Source organism: Carlito syrichta, unplaced genomic scaffold, assembly GCF_000164805.1.
Source record: "Carlito syrichta isolate Samal-C Ts95f unplaced genomic scaffold, Tarsius_syrichta-2.0.1 Scaffold132473, whole genome shotgun sequence".
Lineage (NCBI taxonomy): Eukaryota > Metazoa > Chordata > Mammalia > Primates > Tarsiidae > Carlito > Carlito syrichta.
In genome coordinates this window covers 740,077-758,113 of record NW_007076569.1, presented here as the reverse complement: position 1 = coordinate 758,113, position 18,037 = coordinate 740,077, and the positions used below count along the sequence as shown (strand labels likewise).

Here is an 18,037-nt window from a genome sequence, read left to right as displayed (position 1 = left end):
ATGATGTATACAACTACTCTTAGATGTTTCCAGGAAAAAAAATGCATAAGTGTATACATGCAGTGGGGTGTGGGATGTGAGAGTGTGTCTGTTATGTAGAGGTAGGGAGAAGTACACATGATAAAGCAAATGGGATAAGTAAAACCTTATCAATAGGTGGATCTGGGTCAAAGTTATATAGGTATTTTTGGTGTCATTTCAATTTTTCTAATCTATCTTATGTTTGCAATTGTATCCAGATAAAAAGTAAAAAAAGAAAAGAAACCAAAGAATAAATTTGTCAGGTTTTTCTATTTAAATTATTAACTCCAGAGACAAGATGCTTTTACTTTGATTTAGTAATTTTATAATTCTAGAAATTGGTATTAGGTAGAAACAGTAATGGTCATACACTAAAATATACAAGGGGTGCCAAAAAAATGTATACACATTTTAAGTATAATACTTGCTCAAAAGATGCTAGCATCACCATGCAACAAGGCAGGACAGTAGAATAAAATGGCAGAAGCACAACTGAGCTAATGTCTTACTATACATTCCTACTGTAATTTAACTCAGCATCAAGAAGTAATATATAGATGACATCTCTCAAAATGTGTGTGCATTATAATTTTTTGGTTTTGTGTGTGTGTGTGTGTGTGTGTGTGTGAATATTCATCATTTTGATTATCATAGTGAAAAATTCAAACAAATATTCAGCAAAAGTAAAATTGCTAAATAAACTTTAATGTATTCACATACCTGTTATTCACATGCCTTATTTAAATAATACATTTACATAATATCACTAAGCATAGAATCAGCCAAAACAGAAGAGTAGTTATCACTGGGTATTGAGATTACATAATTGATTTCAGTTCTTTTTGTTATGTATTTCTTAATACATTGTAAGTTGTCTGTAGTAAATATTTTTCATAATTGAGTAGAAAGAAATAATAAGAGATACTTAAAAAATAAATGTCTACTTTTCTGAAGATTACTGATCATTCAACCATTTCCCAAGTAAAATTTGACTTAATAATTGTTGAGTCTCTTGCTAAAAGAATTTTAGAGAGTGATGTGGTAGAAATCTTATTTGAAAGAAAAAGTACCTTGAAATACGAAATGTACTTAGTGTTTGTTTTATTTCAGGGAGGATACTTGTTCTTTCATATCCAGGCATACTTGTCCACATGAATAGTGTCAACAATTGTAGTGTCCACTATCTGAGTAGTTTCCCATGAGCAATTTTTTCTGAGTTTATGGTGAAGTTTTCCTTTGCTAACATTTATTTCATTCTCCTCAGTTACCTAAATCATCCTTTACTCTTAGTGTTTAACAATTTTTTTTTTTTTTTGAGTTGCACTCTCACTCTGTCACCTAGGCTGGAGTGCAGTAGCACACTCATGACCTCTGCAGCCTCGGCCTGCTGGGCTTAGGTGATCCTTCAGCCTCAGCCTTCCAAGTAACTGGAATTACAGGCACGTGCTACCATGCCTGGCTAGTTTTTTTATTTATTGTAGAGATGAGGGCTCGCCAAGTTGCCCAGGCTGGTCTCGAACCCCTGGGCTCAGGCAGTCCTCTCACCTCAGCCTCCCAAAGTGCTGGGATTATAGGCGTGAGCCACTTTGCCTGGTCGTGTTTAACACTTTTAAAAACATACAAATGTTTTATTCAGAGGGTTGATTTGAAGAGTATTGTTCATTATTGGTGGGATTGTTTTTCTTTAAGATTGAAAAGATATGTTGAAAGTTAACTGAATTATGTCTGAAAAGAAAAAAAATGATTCTGTTTATAGCAAGAGAGAATGGCAATCCTTTCTTCAAACTGAGAGCATTTGAATTTTCATTTTAGCTTTAGGAATTTGGGTTAAGAAGAGTTTCCTAAAAGTGGTTATTGAAACTTAAAAAAATATATATTCTATGCTTTTATAAACAGCATGGATTTAAAGTGACATGACAGAAAATAATGGTTTTTGGTCCATTCTAGGCCCTTCTAGTCCTGCAGTTTAATAATTCCCTTGCTTTAAATCCCCATGGACTTTGATGTGATTAAACAGTATCTTAAAGTATATATACACAGAAACAGTAGTCTAATCAGTAGGAGTGAGTAGCATTCAGATAAGGACCTTTAAGTATTTCATGCCATTAGAATCTTAGAATCTGCCTGATTAAAATTTACATGTGTCAGGGATCACGTTAAATAGCATGCTACCAAAATTCAAACACTGGCATTACTGACTCCTTTGCTTAAGCAACTTTTCTGCAAGCAAAAGATAATGTGTCATACAAGGTATGTAGGTATTAAACTTCATTGGGACAAAAAGAAATAGGAGTGGGTTTCCCAGTCATTTTTGACATGTAGCATATGCCAGCCTGGTTATTTTTAATTCCTTCTTTCTCTGTCTGGTTTATCCTCTAGATAGTGAGTTCCTTGACAGCAGAATTTGTGTTTTTTATGTGGTAGATGGTCAATACATGTACATTGGTGATGAATAAATAACCATAGGGTTGACTAATCAGTATTTTTTCCAACCAGTTTTAGAGCTTTTCTAGATTCTTTATATTCAACTCTATAATTAGCAGTAGGTATCTGACCTATCTTGTTTAATAACTAAAAACTAAAGAGCCACCATAAAACCATTTCAAGAATTAAGCAGTGTATAAATTATAATAAAATAAAACTACAAGCAGTTCAGTTATTGAGGCTTCAGATCAGAAAGTCAGTAGAGATTGTCAGTCTTGTCTCTTCTAACTAGATGTATTAAAGATGGAAACCATTTCTGTTTTTAACTCAAACCAGAGCTGACTGAAATTTGGAAAAAGAGTATTATGAATAATGATAATTATTTATGTGTATAGAGACAATTATAACTCTAAAATTCATTTATGGTCTTGTTATTTTTAAAATTCTTACTAAGGCATTTTAGGAGGAACTGCATTCTAATGTATGATAATAATGACAATAATAATGTGAATAGTAATAACTAACATATATTAGATTCTTACTATGCCAAACCTATTCTAAGACCTTTGTATTTAATGCTCACAAATATCCTAATATTGTTTTCATTCTCATTTATAGATGAGGAAAGCTGAGACACAAATTCTGCCTCCTAAGATGGAGGTGTATAGTTACAAAGAAATAATTCAGTGCATCTATCACACGGTTATTTTTGCATTCTTAATTTTAAATAGTCCAGTTTTGTCTTGTCTTTCATTCCTTTTGTTATTTTATTCCATATCTGTATGCAAAAGTTGGTAGGTCAACATCAACAAATTATTTTGGGGCCCCAAAACACTTTGCTCACCAAAGAGTATTTTTTTTCAGCCACAGACCATTCTGAAATATTGGGTCTAGTTTTATCATCATGTTATATTTAAAGTTGAAGAATTCCTATGTAGTATATAAACCTGGAGGTGTTCTGCCTGCTTCTTTCCAATTGCTGCCTTCCTTGTGATTTCTGGTTAAGGGTTATAACAGCTTCTTCTGGCCAGCCTTCCTTTCCTTACTCCCATCAAAAACTGTTCTTCCAATTCCAGACACTGAGCCTTCTCTTTTACTAACTGCAAGACAGTAGAGACAAAGAAAAAGAAAATAGTGGGGGGGAGGCTAGTCTAAATCTGAGCTATTGTCTTTCCTGTAAAAGGTGATTTTAATTAGTCAATTTAAAAAAATGATCTCCAAACTCTAGTGTCTAGATTATTGGTGATTCAACACATTTCACCCTTACTCCTTTTACCTCAGTGGATTGCATCATTTTCTATGATTAATTTGAACTTGATTCAACGGAATTATTCTTTGATTCTACAAACTTTTCTTGAACACATGCTGTATGACAGCATTATGCTCCATGAGGTGAAAAAGATATTAGTGCTGCCATCCCTTAGTTTTCCTGTGTATGGCACATGGCTCTTTAATAAAGGATGAGTGGAGTATAACTAATTTACAGAATTCAGAGTAGAAATAATAGTTATAGAGTTTCCTAGATTGTATGGTTTATACATGTTTATACAAACCTGGAGGTGTTCTGCCTGCTTCTTTCCAGATAAGTAGGTAGACCTCCTAATTGTTCAGGCACCTATTAGTCAATGGGCCTGTGTCAACTATTGGTTAGGATCAGCAGCCTCTGAGACTTTCACGTTAAGTAAGGCTTTAATAATGTACCTACCAGAAGGGTAATTTATTTATCTTCTTGTCCTTTCCAGGCATACCCAGAATATCTCATCACATACCAGATCATGAAGCCAGAAGCTCCTTCACAGACCGCAACAGCCGCAGAGCAGAAAACCTAGTGAACGCCTACTGGTAAAGGCCAGATCGGATTTAAACCTGGGACTGGATTACAGCAGATTGTTTGCAACAAAAAAATCAATATTCTATAAATCCCTGACAGCCTAGAAATAAGCTGTTTGTCTTTTATAAAGCATTGCTATAGTGATGAATATAGTATGAGTAACTGATACATACTCAACTGCTACTGTTCCCTTTGAGGAAATGTTTACAGGGGCGGCCTTTTAACATATCTCAGGCTCATTTTCATTGCAGTTATATGTTTCTAAAATAAGATTGCTTTGATCTAGACTTGGAAATGAAAAAAAGGAAAACATAACCAATACTTTTTCAAATGTTCACAATTCACACACTACATTTGCTTTGTTATGTATGCATGGCACGTGTATATGACAAATATACACATATGACAGGCTCATCTTTAATTTGCCAAATGTGCATCATTGCCTTGTTTTAGTTTATGTTTTTGTTTTTTGGTTACTTTGAAAATGAGCCAGAGCCTTCTTGAGGATATTTTGCACAAATTCACACTGACAAAAATCATTAGCAGTGCAACCCAAGCTTCTGGCTGAGCAAGATTGAGTTTCCACTTTTGTTTGTTTGACTTTGTATCTGTGCTTCTCATTAACATAAATTGAGATGAAAAGGAAGAACATCAAGTTTTAGTATCCTTTTATGAATTGGCTCACCTTACAAGGGAAAGGCATAAACATCAACCCGACTTATGAGCTCCCGAGTTCAGAGAAGTCAAACCCGGTGAGGGTCACTTGCTCTTTCCAACACAAACGTGCCACAGAGGCACCCAAACAGTGCTGGAGAGCTGCAGGAAGCACAGCTAGGGAAACGCTTCTGTTTTGAAGTAAAACAGTCTGGGAGGCTGTGAAGGATGAGCGCCATTAAGGAGGGTGAGGAGCATCTGGGTCTGTGTCATTCCAGCCCAAATGGATCAAGGGGACGCTTCCAAAAATAAATACTTCCCTTTGTTTAATCCATTCTACCGGAGTTGTCGCCCCCCTCCCCAAATTAGCTGCCTTATTTCCAAAGTCAGTGGAATTATTGTACTTCATTAGAGTCACAAAAATATTACTTTATTGTTTCTTTAGTTTAGAAAGCTAGGATTCAAATCCTGTTTAGTAGATAGACACAAATGCAAGAACTTATTTTGTTTACTCCAGATTTGGGGTGTATTTTGAGTGGCATGCTTCATATAGTTTATAAAGATCCCTGCTCTAAATTTTTGAACCCTTTCTTCAAACTTCTTAATATATTTAGACAAGGAGAACAAAAATGGAAACCAAAGCCCTTTCTGTTATTTTTTTAAATGAAGATAGAGAAATACCATACTGTTTTCTTCGTGAAATTACTACTTGTCTTAACCCCCTTTGCCAAGTGCACGTTGATACTTATAAAAATTACCCATTATAGTTCTTGCCCTTGCCCTTGCCCTTTCACCTTTACTCAATATTGAATTAAGTGCACTAATTTATTGACTTGACATGCTGGGCTTCAACTCTTCTTTGAAGCAAAAGGAACATAAGTGTGATGGAAAAATAGGAAAAACAGTGTGACACAAACTTGCCATTTCACTGTAAAGCCCTGAAAACGAATTTGGGTGGTTTCATTTTTTGTTTGTTTTGTTTTGTTTTTAAGTGCAGACTGATTAATCTGTTACCTTCTTTTCCTGAAGTGAAATAAAATGGTTACATGCAAAAATTCTAGAAATAGGCTCTTTAAAATATACATATTGCTTTCTTTTTGTTTGAATCCAATACTAGAACTAGGCATCCAGACTAGTTTGAATTCTGTAGCTGAATTTTGCATGGGTCCTCAAAATTAAATCAAGAATTAGCCTCAGTTGTTGCTTCTATTGAAGTTTCAGTGACCCAAGCTGGGTGTTTGTGTCTTGGCTACTTGTTTACTAGCACTAGAATTCCGTATGAAGCTTTGAAATTTGATGTTCATTAAAAGGGGTTTCCCCCCTCCTTTCCTTCTTTCTTGCTGTGTGTTACAAGGGTTGAAGAAATTGCCATCTGTGTAGTTTTCAGTGGCTGTGAAGTGTATATTACTTACCCCCCTTCCTTAGACATAGTTTAAAATGGTAAACACAGCTGTGATTTTTAGTTAAGTAAAAGAGTTAATATGGTACAGATATGGAAAGCTTTATAGCTTCATTAAAGATAAACCACTACCCAACTGTGGTTATATGTTGTTTCCATCATACTAAGTAGATTAATGGATGTGCCAGTTTTAAACTTGAGCCTTACACTTGAGAAGTTAAACTGTGGTTCAGTACTGAAATTGCCAATGTTCTGTGTCTGATGTACTGTGTGCCTAGTAAAGGTACTGTGTAAGGAAGACATTTGCAGTGCTTCTTGTCTTGTAATGAGTCAAATATATTGTAGTTCTTGAAAGAATGTGCATATATTGCTCATCTGCTTAAGAGAGTGAGTTGATACATCACAGGAGCCAAATACTTATTTTTCTGAACTTGAAGACCAAAGTTCATCATGAGTGCACTCACAAGTTAGCAAAAACTGATTACATTTGGAATTTTATCTATAGCAATGTGAACAACCCTTGGCAATATAAAGGCATGGCATTAAATTAGGCTAAAATCTATTTAATATTTTGCACCATATGGAAACACTAGCAAGTTGGAAACTTCCAGTATGATCTCCCCTGAAATGGCCCCTCTGTTTCCCAAACCATATGGAAGACAGAATCTGAACATCTCCACCAGCTTTACCAGAGTTTTAAAATCAAAGGGTTTCTCCAGATCTGATGGGTTTCAGCCTACCAGGTATTGGCCAACTGGATACTTGACTCAGGCAAAAATTAAGTGCCCAGAAATCAAAACTTTCTCTTGGTACTTGACCTCCTTCCCTTTTTCCCAATCTGGAACTAAAATTAGCTCCAACAGTTACCTTGGGCTCCATTCATTTTTCTCATTTCTTCATTTTGGGTCTTACAAAAGGAGACTAGGTAGGTACCTTTCCATGATTCTGTCACAACCAGAAATGGGTATTAGGCCTCATGTCCTTTGCTTAGGTAAGATACTCTGCCAGTTTGTTAACAGATGACAGCATGGAACTCAAGAGTTTTAGCTCTATGCAAAATAATAGCAGTATACCAGGATTCTTATTTTCCCATTCCTTCTTGGAGTTTGAAGTTGCTAGCTTTTCAAGCAGTATGAGTAGAATAAACAACATTAGGATGTTTTGATGAAATCGCATCCTTCTACTCGTTTGAGCTTGATGTTAATGGCTAGACTGATTTCCCTTTGCTCTCAAAATAGCAAAGTGCATTGAAATATACAGAAAATGCCTAAATATGACAAATAAATAAGGTAATATAGATTAGCATTCTATTATTGTAGCCACTATACAACAAATAAAAATTTAATTTATGCCAAAAAACAGCCTTAGAATGCAATAAGTTGTCTAGGTTTTTCTCTATTTCAGTATATCTCCCAGTTGCACAAAGGGTGTTGGACATTGCACCCTCTCCCTTTTTAAACACGTGCACTGCCTAGATTCCTATAAATGGCCTTCAAACAGAAATGCTGTGTATTTCCAAGCACCTTCCCTCAGCATGCTGTTGTCCCATTTGTGTGATAAATAGCCTTCTCGCTATGTTTTCTGTTGGACTAATTATCTGGCATAAAGCTGTAGACTTTACTAATTCAACAAATATTCAAAACTGATATTAAGATTTCATGTGTCAGAAATTTAAAGTCTGAGGTTAAATTTGTTTGATGTCAAATTAGTGACAAAAATGAAAAAGAAAGTAATTGTGAAAATAATATTTGAACTGTTGTTGGACACATCTACCATATACAAAGAAAATGCATTCAAAAATACAACTCTAAAAGCATCATCGGGCAACTTGTGCATTCTGCAGTTAGTAGACTATTAAATTTTTCTTCTTAAGAAAGCCTTAACTATGGCAGAAACTTTTTAATCTTTTATATTCTAATAAATGAAACATCGTAATTCAATTTCTTAGTGTTTGAAAGGTGTCAGTGACTCTCCATGTATTTCATACCCATTAAACTTATTTTCTGAGGATATATTTAAAAAGTAATAGTCCCTTACATATAAGGGAGCTGACAAATCAATTCATTCTAATTTCTCCATATCTGAAATTCCTCAGCTACCAAATTTCTGGTTTGGAGAAGTTCTGGAAGGATTTTCAAAACCTATTAAGTTGTGTATGTGGGGATATGGTAACAACTGTGATACCCTGCTGGATCTGAGTGATATGCAAGCTGTTTTTTAATCATTTTAAAATATAAACTATGATGATACTTAAGCGAAGACCTGTAAGAAGCTAAATATTTTATATACTCTATAAGGCCAAATATGGTCATGGTGTGGCCAGTTTTGTATTTCTGCCAGAGTTCTGTATCCTTTGAAGTAACATTTTTACTGTAGAGATGATTACATGTCGACTCTTCTTCTTTCACATCTCTTTGTTTCTTTACACTTCCCATCTCCACACCTGCCCTACTACCATCCTTTCTAAGAGAGTTCTCATGCTTTGATTGTTTTGTGATTTTTTAAAATCCATCTTCTCATTTCTGCAGGCAGCCCCAAAAGCCCTTTGTTAATTCAGAGCATTTGCAGAGAAATGCAGTTGAACTCTGGCAGTGGAGTGTCCCTCACACACCCTCACGCCCCTCTCAAAGTTCATGATGAAAAGCTAGAAAACAACAATAAAAGTTAGAAAGTTAGGAAGGAACTGAAATCTTTGAGGCTAATAGCCTAGACCCAGAAGATAACCTTGATTACGTAACCATTGTATGCATAACACAAAACACTGAAACTCTATGTGTGCATTTAATACCTGCTTCTGCTCCTATTGTTTCAAGCTCATCTTTGTGGTAGTAATATTTGTCTTTGATACTTACAAACTAAAAAGGTACTTTTAAAAACAAGATTTCTCAAAAACATTTACAAAACCAGCTTTGAGGAAATGTAGACTATTTCCTGGCAACAGCATTTGGAGTAGTAATTGTATTTTCTCATTGTGATACTGGTTTGTGCAAGTATCCAGTGTAGTGACTCTTTGGTTCATTATTGGTGTTATTTTTAGTCTTTGTGTGACCCACCAGTGGCAGGGGGTTCCAAGCCCCTACCCTTTCTTTTCTACATTTGTCTGTTTGTAGGACTGTCAGATAAAATACAAGATCCCCAGTTAAGGTGGAATTTCAAATAAACGATTCTTTAGCTTACATATATTTCCTGCATTATTTGGCATATACTTATAGTAAAAGCATTGATTGCTTGCCTGAAAGTCCTATTTAACTGGGAACCCTGGTTTTTTTTTGCTTTTTTTAAGTTTTGTTTTTCTAAATCTGGCAATTCTACCAATTTGGTCATGGAAAACCGTTTACAGCATGTGGAGTCTTACACTTTTCATTGTCTTTCATCTGAAATGGAAGTCCTTTTTTCCCTGGCCCTGTACTTATTTCCAAAAGAGGGCGTCAAGGAATTTAATCTGCCTGCATGGTGGGTTTCTATTCAAGACATCTCTGTGATTATAGTTAACCTGTAATTGTGCTTTGGCTTAACGTCTAACTCACAGTACCTGTAATTGATTAATATTCAATAAAACATTTTTAAAATACACTGTGTGTATAGCGGCTAGCTCCTAAGTGTTTTCATTTTGCCCTGTTTGTTCATTTCAGCCTGATCCACCTTAACACAACTGACCTAAAACTGTCAGAATACAAGTACCATCTCTCCCTCTCTATCTTCCTAATGAAACCTGGGTTTGAAGTGCCTTGTCATCACCTGTGAGCCCACATGGGAATTACTCAAGTACAGCAGTAGCAGGAGAAACACAGGTTCCTTTCAGAAATACCTCTTATACTTGACTTTGGAGTCAGACCTCACACCAGTTCCTAGGGCAGCACAGAGGCCCCGCTCAAACTGACTGCCCAGAGATTCAATCTCTCCAGCTCTCATATTGGAGGAGAGAATACGATGATAAATATTAAATGCCTGGCACAGACAGTGAAGGAGAATTTTCCTTTTCTTCCCTTCTCCTTTCTTTATGCCTAGTGACCCACCAAGGAGATATGAATGAAGTAACTGGAAGCTCTCTAGTAACACTGCAATTAACAACAGATATCACTGAACTCATACAGCAACCAGGTACATTGTATACATTGTCATGAATGATCCCCACAACTTTGCAAAATGGGTGTTTTAATTCCTGTTTTACAGATGAAGACATGAGACTCAACATTGTTAAATTAGTTATTTTGTATTTCAGAATACTTTCTATTATAAGACTAAGTATCAGTTGCTATGCACTAATCTCTGAGTTTCATTGTTTAGTTAAGTAGGAATGAAAACACAGAATTGATTCTACTATGTGAACTTATATCAGTAAATCAGGGAAGATCGAATTCTAGATGCCATTAGACTTAGGTGTTCTTCTTTGGTTACCACTGTGTTAGAAATATAAATTATCTGAATTGTGCACAAAAAGCAAGCAGAATATAAAACACCAAATAACTTAGAATTTCAGCAGCTTGCTTTGGTTTATGATATGGAAGTATTCCAAGGGCCTGCTTTTATAGTGTGAACCACTGTGGGGGCAGGGGGGATAGGGTGTGGGCTATAAATTACTTGTTAGACTGCATTTATTTTCTGAAGAAAATCAGTTACTGGAAAATGGAATCCTATGACATGTAAAGGGATAAGTGCTTCTTGGGCAGCAAATTTTGAAGAATTGTCTTTGAATTCCATTGTCTGCATTGAGTGCTTGGTCGTGACCCAGTGTCTGAGATTAGAGGCAGTATGCCTTATTTATAGCACTTGTAAACCTATATTATTTGACTCAGGTAACTTTTCTCCATTATTTTATAATCGTAAGACTACACAATAGGCCTCCATCTGGAAGAGTACCTGACACTGTATTGGAAATAATAAAAGATGGGTCATCTATCCCCAGTAAGTTGGGACCTAACTGCCAGGTTTTCTGGTTGACAAAAGAAACAAAGACAAGTGGGGGGTGATATGTAGGTCTTCATTTCAACCAATCCCCACCTGTCATATAGTGCTAATAAAACAACTTTGTGTAAGTAAGACAATATGGAGGTGATGTTAATTTTGTTAATAAGATTTTTGGCATACTCTTCCTAGTCAAGGACTGATTTGTAAAGTCCATTCATCTGTACTTCTGTAAGTCTGCTTGTAAGTCGATGGTATGTAATAGAAAGCAGTAATACAAAGTCTAGGGTGACCATGGCTATGAATCACTGAAAATGTGTAGAGCCTGAAGTTGTCAGGAAACCAGTACCTGCCCCTTGCTACAAAATTGCTTCATAACTCCAAGGAGATTCCAGGAGGGCTGTATGCCCCTACTTTGCCATCTGCCAAGTAGAAATGCTGTCTGGCATGTAGTTATGTAGTAGGACTGTTTAGAAGATGTACAAGGTGATGCAAATCAAATGCTTTTAGGGATCCCAGAAGAAGATGGAAGTAGAACAATGAGAAGTATGGATGACTAGATAGTCTGTTGATGTAACTAGCTTGCTGAAAGACTATATAGAACTAAAACCTCCAGCTGTACCATCAGATGGTGACTTCATAGTCTGACTCTGCCACTTACTGGACGTGTGGTCTTGGAAAATTCCTTATTCTCCCTGAACCTCAGTTTCCTTATCTTTAAAATGAATACGGTAGCATACTCATAGAGCTACTGTGTGAATTAAATGAGTTAGCTTGTCTAGTAAATGGTCTTTTTTAATATGAAAACTGGCTTTCCATCCTGCCTCCCCAGAAAAAGCACATGATGGGCTAGAATAGTGTGATTAGGAGAAAGCAAATCTGTGTGTCTGGCTCAGACCCTTAAAGAGTTTTCTGCTTCATTGGAACCCAGAGTGCCGCAGAGTGGAGCCAGATGTCCAGAGTCAGCCCTAACATTTTGTCACCAAACTGCCCTCCTGGCCCAGAGCTATTGCCAGTCCTGCTGAGGTTGCTCCTTACTGATACAGTAATGAGAACAGGAAGGAATTTGCAACTATAACCTCATCAGTTAGTGTTGGTGAGCATGGTACAGCAAAAATTCCCCAGAGTTCACTCAAACTCCCAGAAAGAAAAGACTGCAACAATTACTGTGTTAGGACTAGAGCTGAAAGACCTCACGTTCCGTTAGTATACCTAGGAGTTCAGGAAGACAATTGTCCAAAATGTGATGAAAATGACCAATTTTTGACCATGGGAAGACTTGGCCAGTGGAACATTTTCTAAAATTTGAGCAAGAAAGCTTAGAGGAAAAGAAGGACAAAGAGAGGTCTGAGGTATTCTAAACACAGCAGGAAAGCAAGAAACTTGGTTGCTGCTCAAGTTTGCTTGCGCCTAATTTCATTATCACCATGTAGTAGCATTTCTCATGACCACAGCCACAAGTAAGGAAAAGGCAAAGGTTTATTCAGCAATCGATGTTAGTTGAACTCAACACCCTAAGCTAGCCACATGCTAAAGGATGAAGATATAGGTGCAGACTAACATTTCGTAGACTCTGAGAACCGGAATGGGTCATTAGAGGTCATCTGGTCCAGCTGCATTATTTTATCATTTAAAACTCTGGGCCGGGTGTAGTGGCTCAGCCTTTAATCCCAGCACTTTGGGAGGCCGAGACTAGAGGATTGCCTGAACCTGGGGTTTCAAGACCAGCCTGGGCAACTTGGTGAGACCTCATCTCTACAATAAATCACAAAAACTATCCAGGTGTGGTGGCATGCGTCTGTAGTTCTGGCTACTTGGAAGGTTGAGGCAGAAGAATTGTCTGAGCCCAGCAGGTTGATGCTGCAGTGGCTGTGAGCATACTACTGCACTCTAGCCTGGGTGGCAAGAGTGAGACTCCAAGTTTAAAAAAAAAAATTAAAAAATGAAACTGTTTTTTAATAGCTTTTGGGGTACAAATGGTTTTTGGCTACATGAATGATTTGTGTATTGGCGAAGAAGTAAGAGATCTAAGTGTACCCGTCATCCCATTAGTGCACGTTGTGTCCAATGAGTAATTTTTCATCCCTCCTCCCTTCCCATCTCCCGTTTTTGAGTCTCCGGTATTCATTCTATAGTCATTCTATGTGCCTTTACAGACTATTAGCTTAGTTCCACTTACAAGTGAGAACATGAGGTATTTGGTTTTCTGTTCCTGCATGACTTCACTTAGGATAATGGTCTCCAATTCCAGCCAAGTTGCTGCAAAGGGCATTATTTTGTTCTTTCTTATGACTAAATAGTATTCCATGGTATGTATGTATATATGTATACACAGATACACACACATGTATATATCACATTTTCATTAGCCACTGATTATTGATGGCCATTTAAGTTATTGATGGCCATAAGATATATTTTTGCAACTGTGAATTGTGCTGTGATGAACACTGCATTATTTTATTGAGGAAGAAGTTGTCAAAAGCCACATAACTAGACTGAGGCAGGGCAGACACCAGAATCGAAACTCCTGACTTTTCTTTGAAATTAGAAAAGGCCATGCTCTGACATGAATTCTTAAAATGGCCTTTAATACTTCCCTCTCTTTTTTTCTTTGTTCTGTCTACAGGTAGCCACTGTGTCCTATAGAAATAGCTCAAATCTCACATCCATCCCTAGATCAGGCCTTCACACCTGTACTAATAATTGCTCACCCCATTGCCAAAACCTTCCAAAAGCCTATTTCTGAAACTATATGTTTTAATGAATTAATCACTTAATTTATTAAATAAATCAAACCATAGAGCAAGAACAAAGAAGAAGTAAGTTAGTACATTTGGTATAGATAAAGTACAAGAGATGACACTACCTGAACCTTCAGTTACGCAATGTCCATATCCCTCCCTCCTTCCCTTCCTTGCCTCTTGTCTTCCTCCTCTGTCATATCAGCCTTCTTGCTAATGATATAGTTTCAGGAACCAGAGTGAGACTTTACAGTATTTAGAGCACCTCTCAGCAGGGAGGAAGGCAATGCAAAATAAATGAGATAAGACTTCTCAAGTCCCAGGTCAAATATCTCACCAGTCAGGTGACCACTGGGCCTTTTGTATGAAATCTCTGCCAAGTAGTACTCTATTGAGCTGTGTCAACATCCATGTATTTGTGTGTCTCTTCTACCACCAAAGTGAGCTACTTGAACTAGGGCCATGTGTCCATGTCATGGTCTTCCTAGTGCCCCGCTGTGCACCCATTGTTAAATTGAACTGAAATACTGTGGTAGAAATAGGCATCTTGTGCTTTGGATTACAAAGGCATTTGATCTCTGCTGGCAGAAGGAAGAGTGGAATCAAGGAAACTCAGAAGAAGGGAGAACTGGGCTCAACCTTTAGGAATAAAAATTAATTAGCCAGACAAAGAGGGTGATTCTTCCAGGCCAAGTAAACACATATATAAAGGAATGGCGGTAGGAATGGCAATAAGAAAGAGCAAAGCATGTTCAAGAAGCTGGAAGCAGTTGGTCATTTCTGGGCATAGCTATGTGATGATGATGAAGAGACCAAAATAGGGAATTAGGACCTAAGTCATGGCGGGTTCTGTATGTTCTTCTCAGAGGTTTAAGTTGTATCATGTTCAGTAGAGGAATTTTCAACTATTCACACTGATACCAGAACCCTCAGTAGGAATTAGCATTTAGTTGCATAACTGTATAGATAAACTGCGGGGCTCTTTTTTTAAAGAAAAAAAATATTTTAGAATACTCTCTCTTATGGTTTCCCTCTCCCACCCCTAACCAAGATTCTTCTCCTATTAACATTAGACTAAATATTGAACTAAATAATAAAGGGAGGTAAAGAACAAACCCCCTTACATGTTCATGAGCAAATTGTATTGGGATCTTGCGCCACTCTCCCCAAGACCCTGTCTCAGGAAGAGTTAGAAGGTTAGAGGGAGTGGCTTGTTAAAAATGCCTTGTCTACCAGATTCATCATAAAAACACTGCATCCATTTCTTCCCCTGCTGGTTTTCCCCTAGTGGCATCAATTGTGAACTGAACTGACCTCTAGGAGTCTCAGAAGTGGAGGAAGATTATGCACTGAAACACATCTGATGAAAATATGATTTCTTTTTATCAGAAAAGCTCATATAATAAAATGTATATTTCAATATTTGAACATTGCATTTCATTTTAGTATATGTGGGCTTCATTACACTGGAACTGACCTATGTCAAAAATGAGGTTTCTGGCTAGAGTTTTCAAGTTTCCAAAATATGTTCTCCCATCTCCAACTTTTCCCTTCCTGGTTAAATAAATAAATAAAGGTTGCACTATTTAATTGTTTAAAATTTGCTGAACTTGAAGATAGATCAATATAAATTAATCTTAAGAACAAAGAGAAAAAAACTAGAAAGAAATGAACAGAACCTCAAAGACCAGTGGTACAATACCAAATGGTACAATATCTAATAAATAAAATTCGAATCCCAGAAGGAGAAAAGAGAAAAACTGGGACAGAACAAATAGTTGAAGATATGACCCCCAAATTCTCAACTTTGGTGAAAGATATTTTCAGATTCAAGGAAGTCAGCATAGCAAATCCCAGTCAGGTACTGGATGGCCCAAGATTCAGAACATAAGCCACTATAGAGTCCATCTGAGAGCCTTTGTCCATGCTTGTACCACAAAGCACCATCACCCTCATTACTTACATCACACTGATCACTCTAGCCACATGTGGTTTAACAAAAGGTGAACTCTGATTAATGAGATGAGGTGATTTACTGTGAAAACTCTATAGGAACAACACTGACAAGTTAGTTCAATCAAGTATACTTTCTTTGGAATCTGAACTCAAGACATAAAGTAGTCAACAGCTGGTAGAAGAATAAAAAGTAAAAATAAAAGTTTAAAGGCTTCCTTAGTCACCTTAAATGTTCACCTTAATTGCCAAAGGAACTCCAAACACTCAGCTTGTATTCATGGAACAGCTTTATTGGGGACCTAGAGTTCTCAGGCACAGGCTTCTTTGACTTCCCACCACTGGGGTGAGTCATACAGTGCGTGCAGCTCTCCAGAACTTGACCTTTACCAGAATGTCTGTGAAGCATCTTGATTCCAGCAAGCCCAAATCTGCTCATCATGAGGATTTCATAGTGAGCTGGTCACATAGGCTCATCTGTATAACCCACCCCACATTCACTGAAACCAGGTACAAATCATAAATCCAATTACTATTAGTCAACAGTGCTGACAGACTGATACACACTGCTCCGAAACAACTCATGGACACATGGTTACAGAACATTTTTCCTCTTAATACATTTCATAGCATTAGCCAAGAGTCAACTCTAGCGATAAGCTTGTGGTCTGTCCACACCAGCTGAGATTAACCCATACTATGCAAAGACACACAAAGAAAGACAAGCAAAAATGAAGAGACTGGCTGATTCCAGACTGGTGAATATGAGAATTGGGAATTACATAGCTGCTGAAGAGGCTATGATAACCCAGTCATGAGCTGCGCTGCATCGAAAGTGACTCCAGATCCTGTAGATTATTCTAACCATCTGATACAGCATTTCTGTATTTCTCTTTTTTTTTTTTTTCTTTTTTTGAGTTGGAGTCTCACTCTGTCTCCCAAGCTGGAATGCCGTGGCACACTCCCACCCACCGCAGCCTCGACCTGCTGGGCTTTGGCGATCCTTCTGCTTCAGCCTTCCAAGCAGGTGGAACTACAGGCGCACGCTACCACGCTCGGCTAATTTTTTGATTTATTGTAGAGACGAGGTCTCACCATGTTGCCCAGACTGATCTTGAGCCCGCGGGCTCAGGCAACCCTCTTGCCTTGGACTGCCAAAGTCCTGGGATTATAGGCTTGAGCTACTGCGCCCAGCCGAATTTCTGTATTTCTGTGGTCCATGCTAGGAGCTCAAGAGTTCTTTTATATTTCCTGTATATATTAACAAGAAATCCTATTACTTGAGGTCACCAAACAAGTGTAACACACTTTTCTGAAGGCTTAAAAAGGCACCAATGGCCTGGATGACCACTTGTGTTCCTGTCTACAGTGGTATTCAAACTGCCACAACCTACAGATCTTGGAAATTATATTATTGATGTGCACAGTATTTTCTTTTAATCTTTCATTTGGCAGGAATTATGTTTTTAATAGTTAAGCCCTAACCCTCTTTTTCATCCTCTATGTTTTGTGTGTATCATGTTACCTTTATCTTCTATATAACCTGAGAGACTAAGGTGGAGGGAAAAGCCTCAGGTACAACCTGGGGAAATCAAACAATGTCCACAGGAAATACCTTTAAGGTCTCAGACGAATGGTCAGTGAGAAATTATAGTTGCTTTCTTCTCTTATTATGCTTTTTGGAAAAGGAAATAGTAGCTGTTAGAGTATTGAAAGAGAAAAGTAAGCTATAGGTGAAAACTTTGGCTTTCATAAGTCATAGTTTCCATGACTTTCCATTGCAAGATGTACTACTGCCTTCAAGTTTTATGCCAGTACATGGGAAACATAGACATACCTAGTCCCAGAAACTAACAGAGGGGAAAAAAAAAAACCTTACTACACAGTTTCAGTAATCTTGGCATTGTGGTATTGGCATAAGGATCGATGTAATAGAATTGAGAACCCAGAAATAAATCCTAACAAATGTGGTGAACTGCTTTTCAACAAAAATGCAAAGATAATGGAGGAAAAACCTAGTTTTTTTCAACAAATGCTACTTGAATAACTGGAAATTCACTTGCAAAATAATTATATTGAGCCCCTACCTCATACCATACACACAAA

General features: G+C 37.3%; 1 protein-coding gene across 1 annotated transcript in view; it reads left to right on the top strand.

Moving 5' to 3' along the window:
• The window catches only part of LOC103250753 (tankyrase-1), a 188,756-nt gene extending 178,854 nt beyond the window's left edge, over nucleotides 1–9,902 (top strand). The window contains exon 26 of the mRNA XM_008049346.2: nucleotides 4,188–9,902. Within this exon, the coding sequence (XP_008047537.1) occupies nucleotides 4,188–4,274 (87 nt within the window). The 3' untranslated portion in view covers nucleotides 4,275–9,902. The remainder of the gene's footprint in view (nucleotides 1–4,187) is intronic.
• The last annotated feature ends 8,135 nt before the right edge of the window (nucleotides 9,903–18,037 follow it).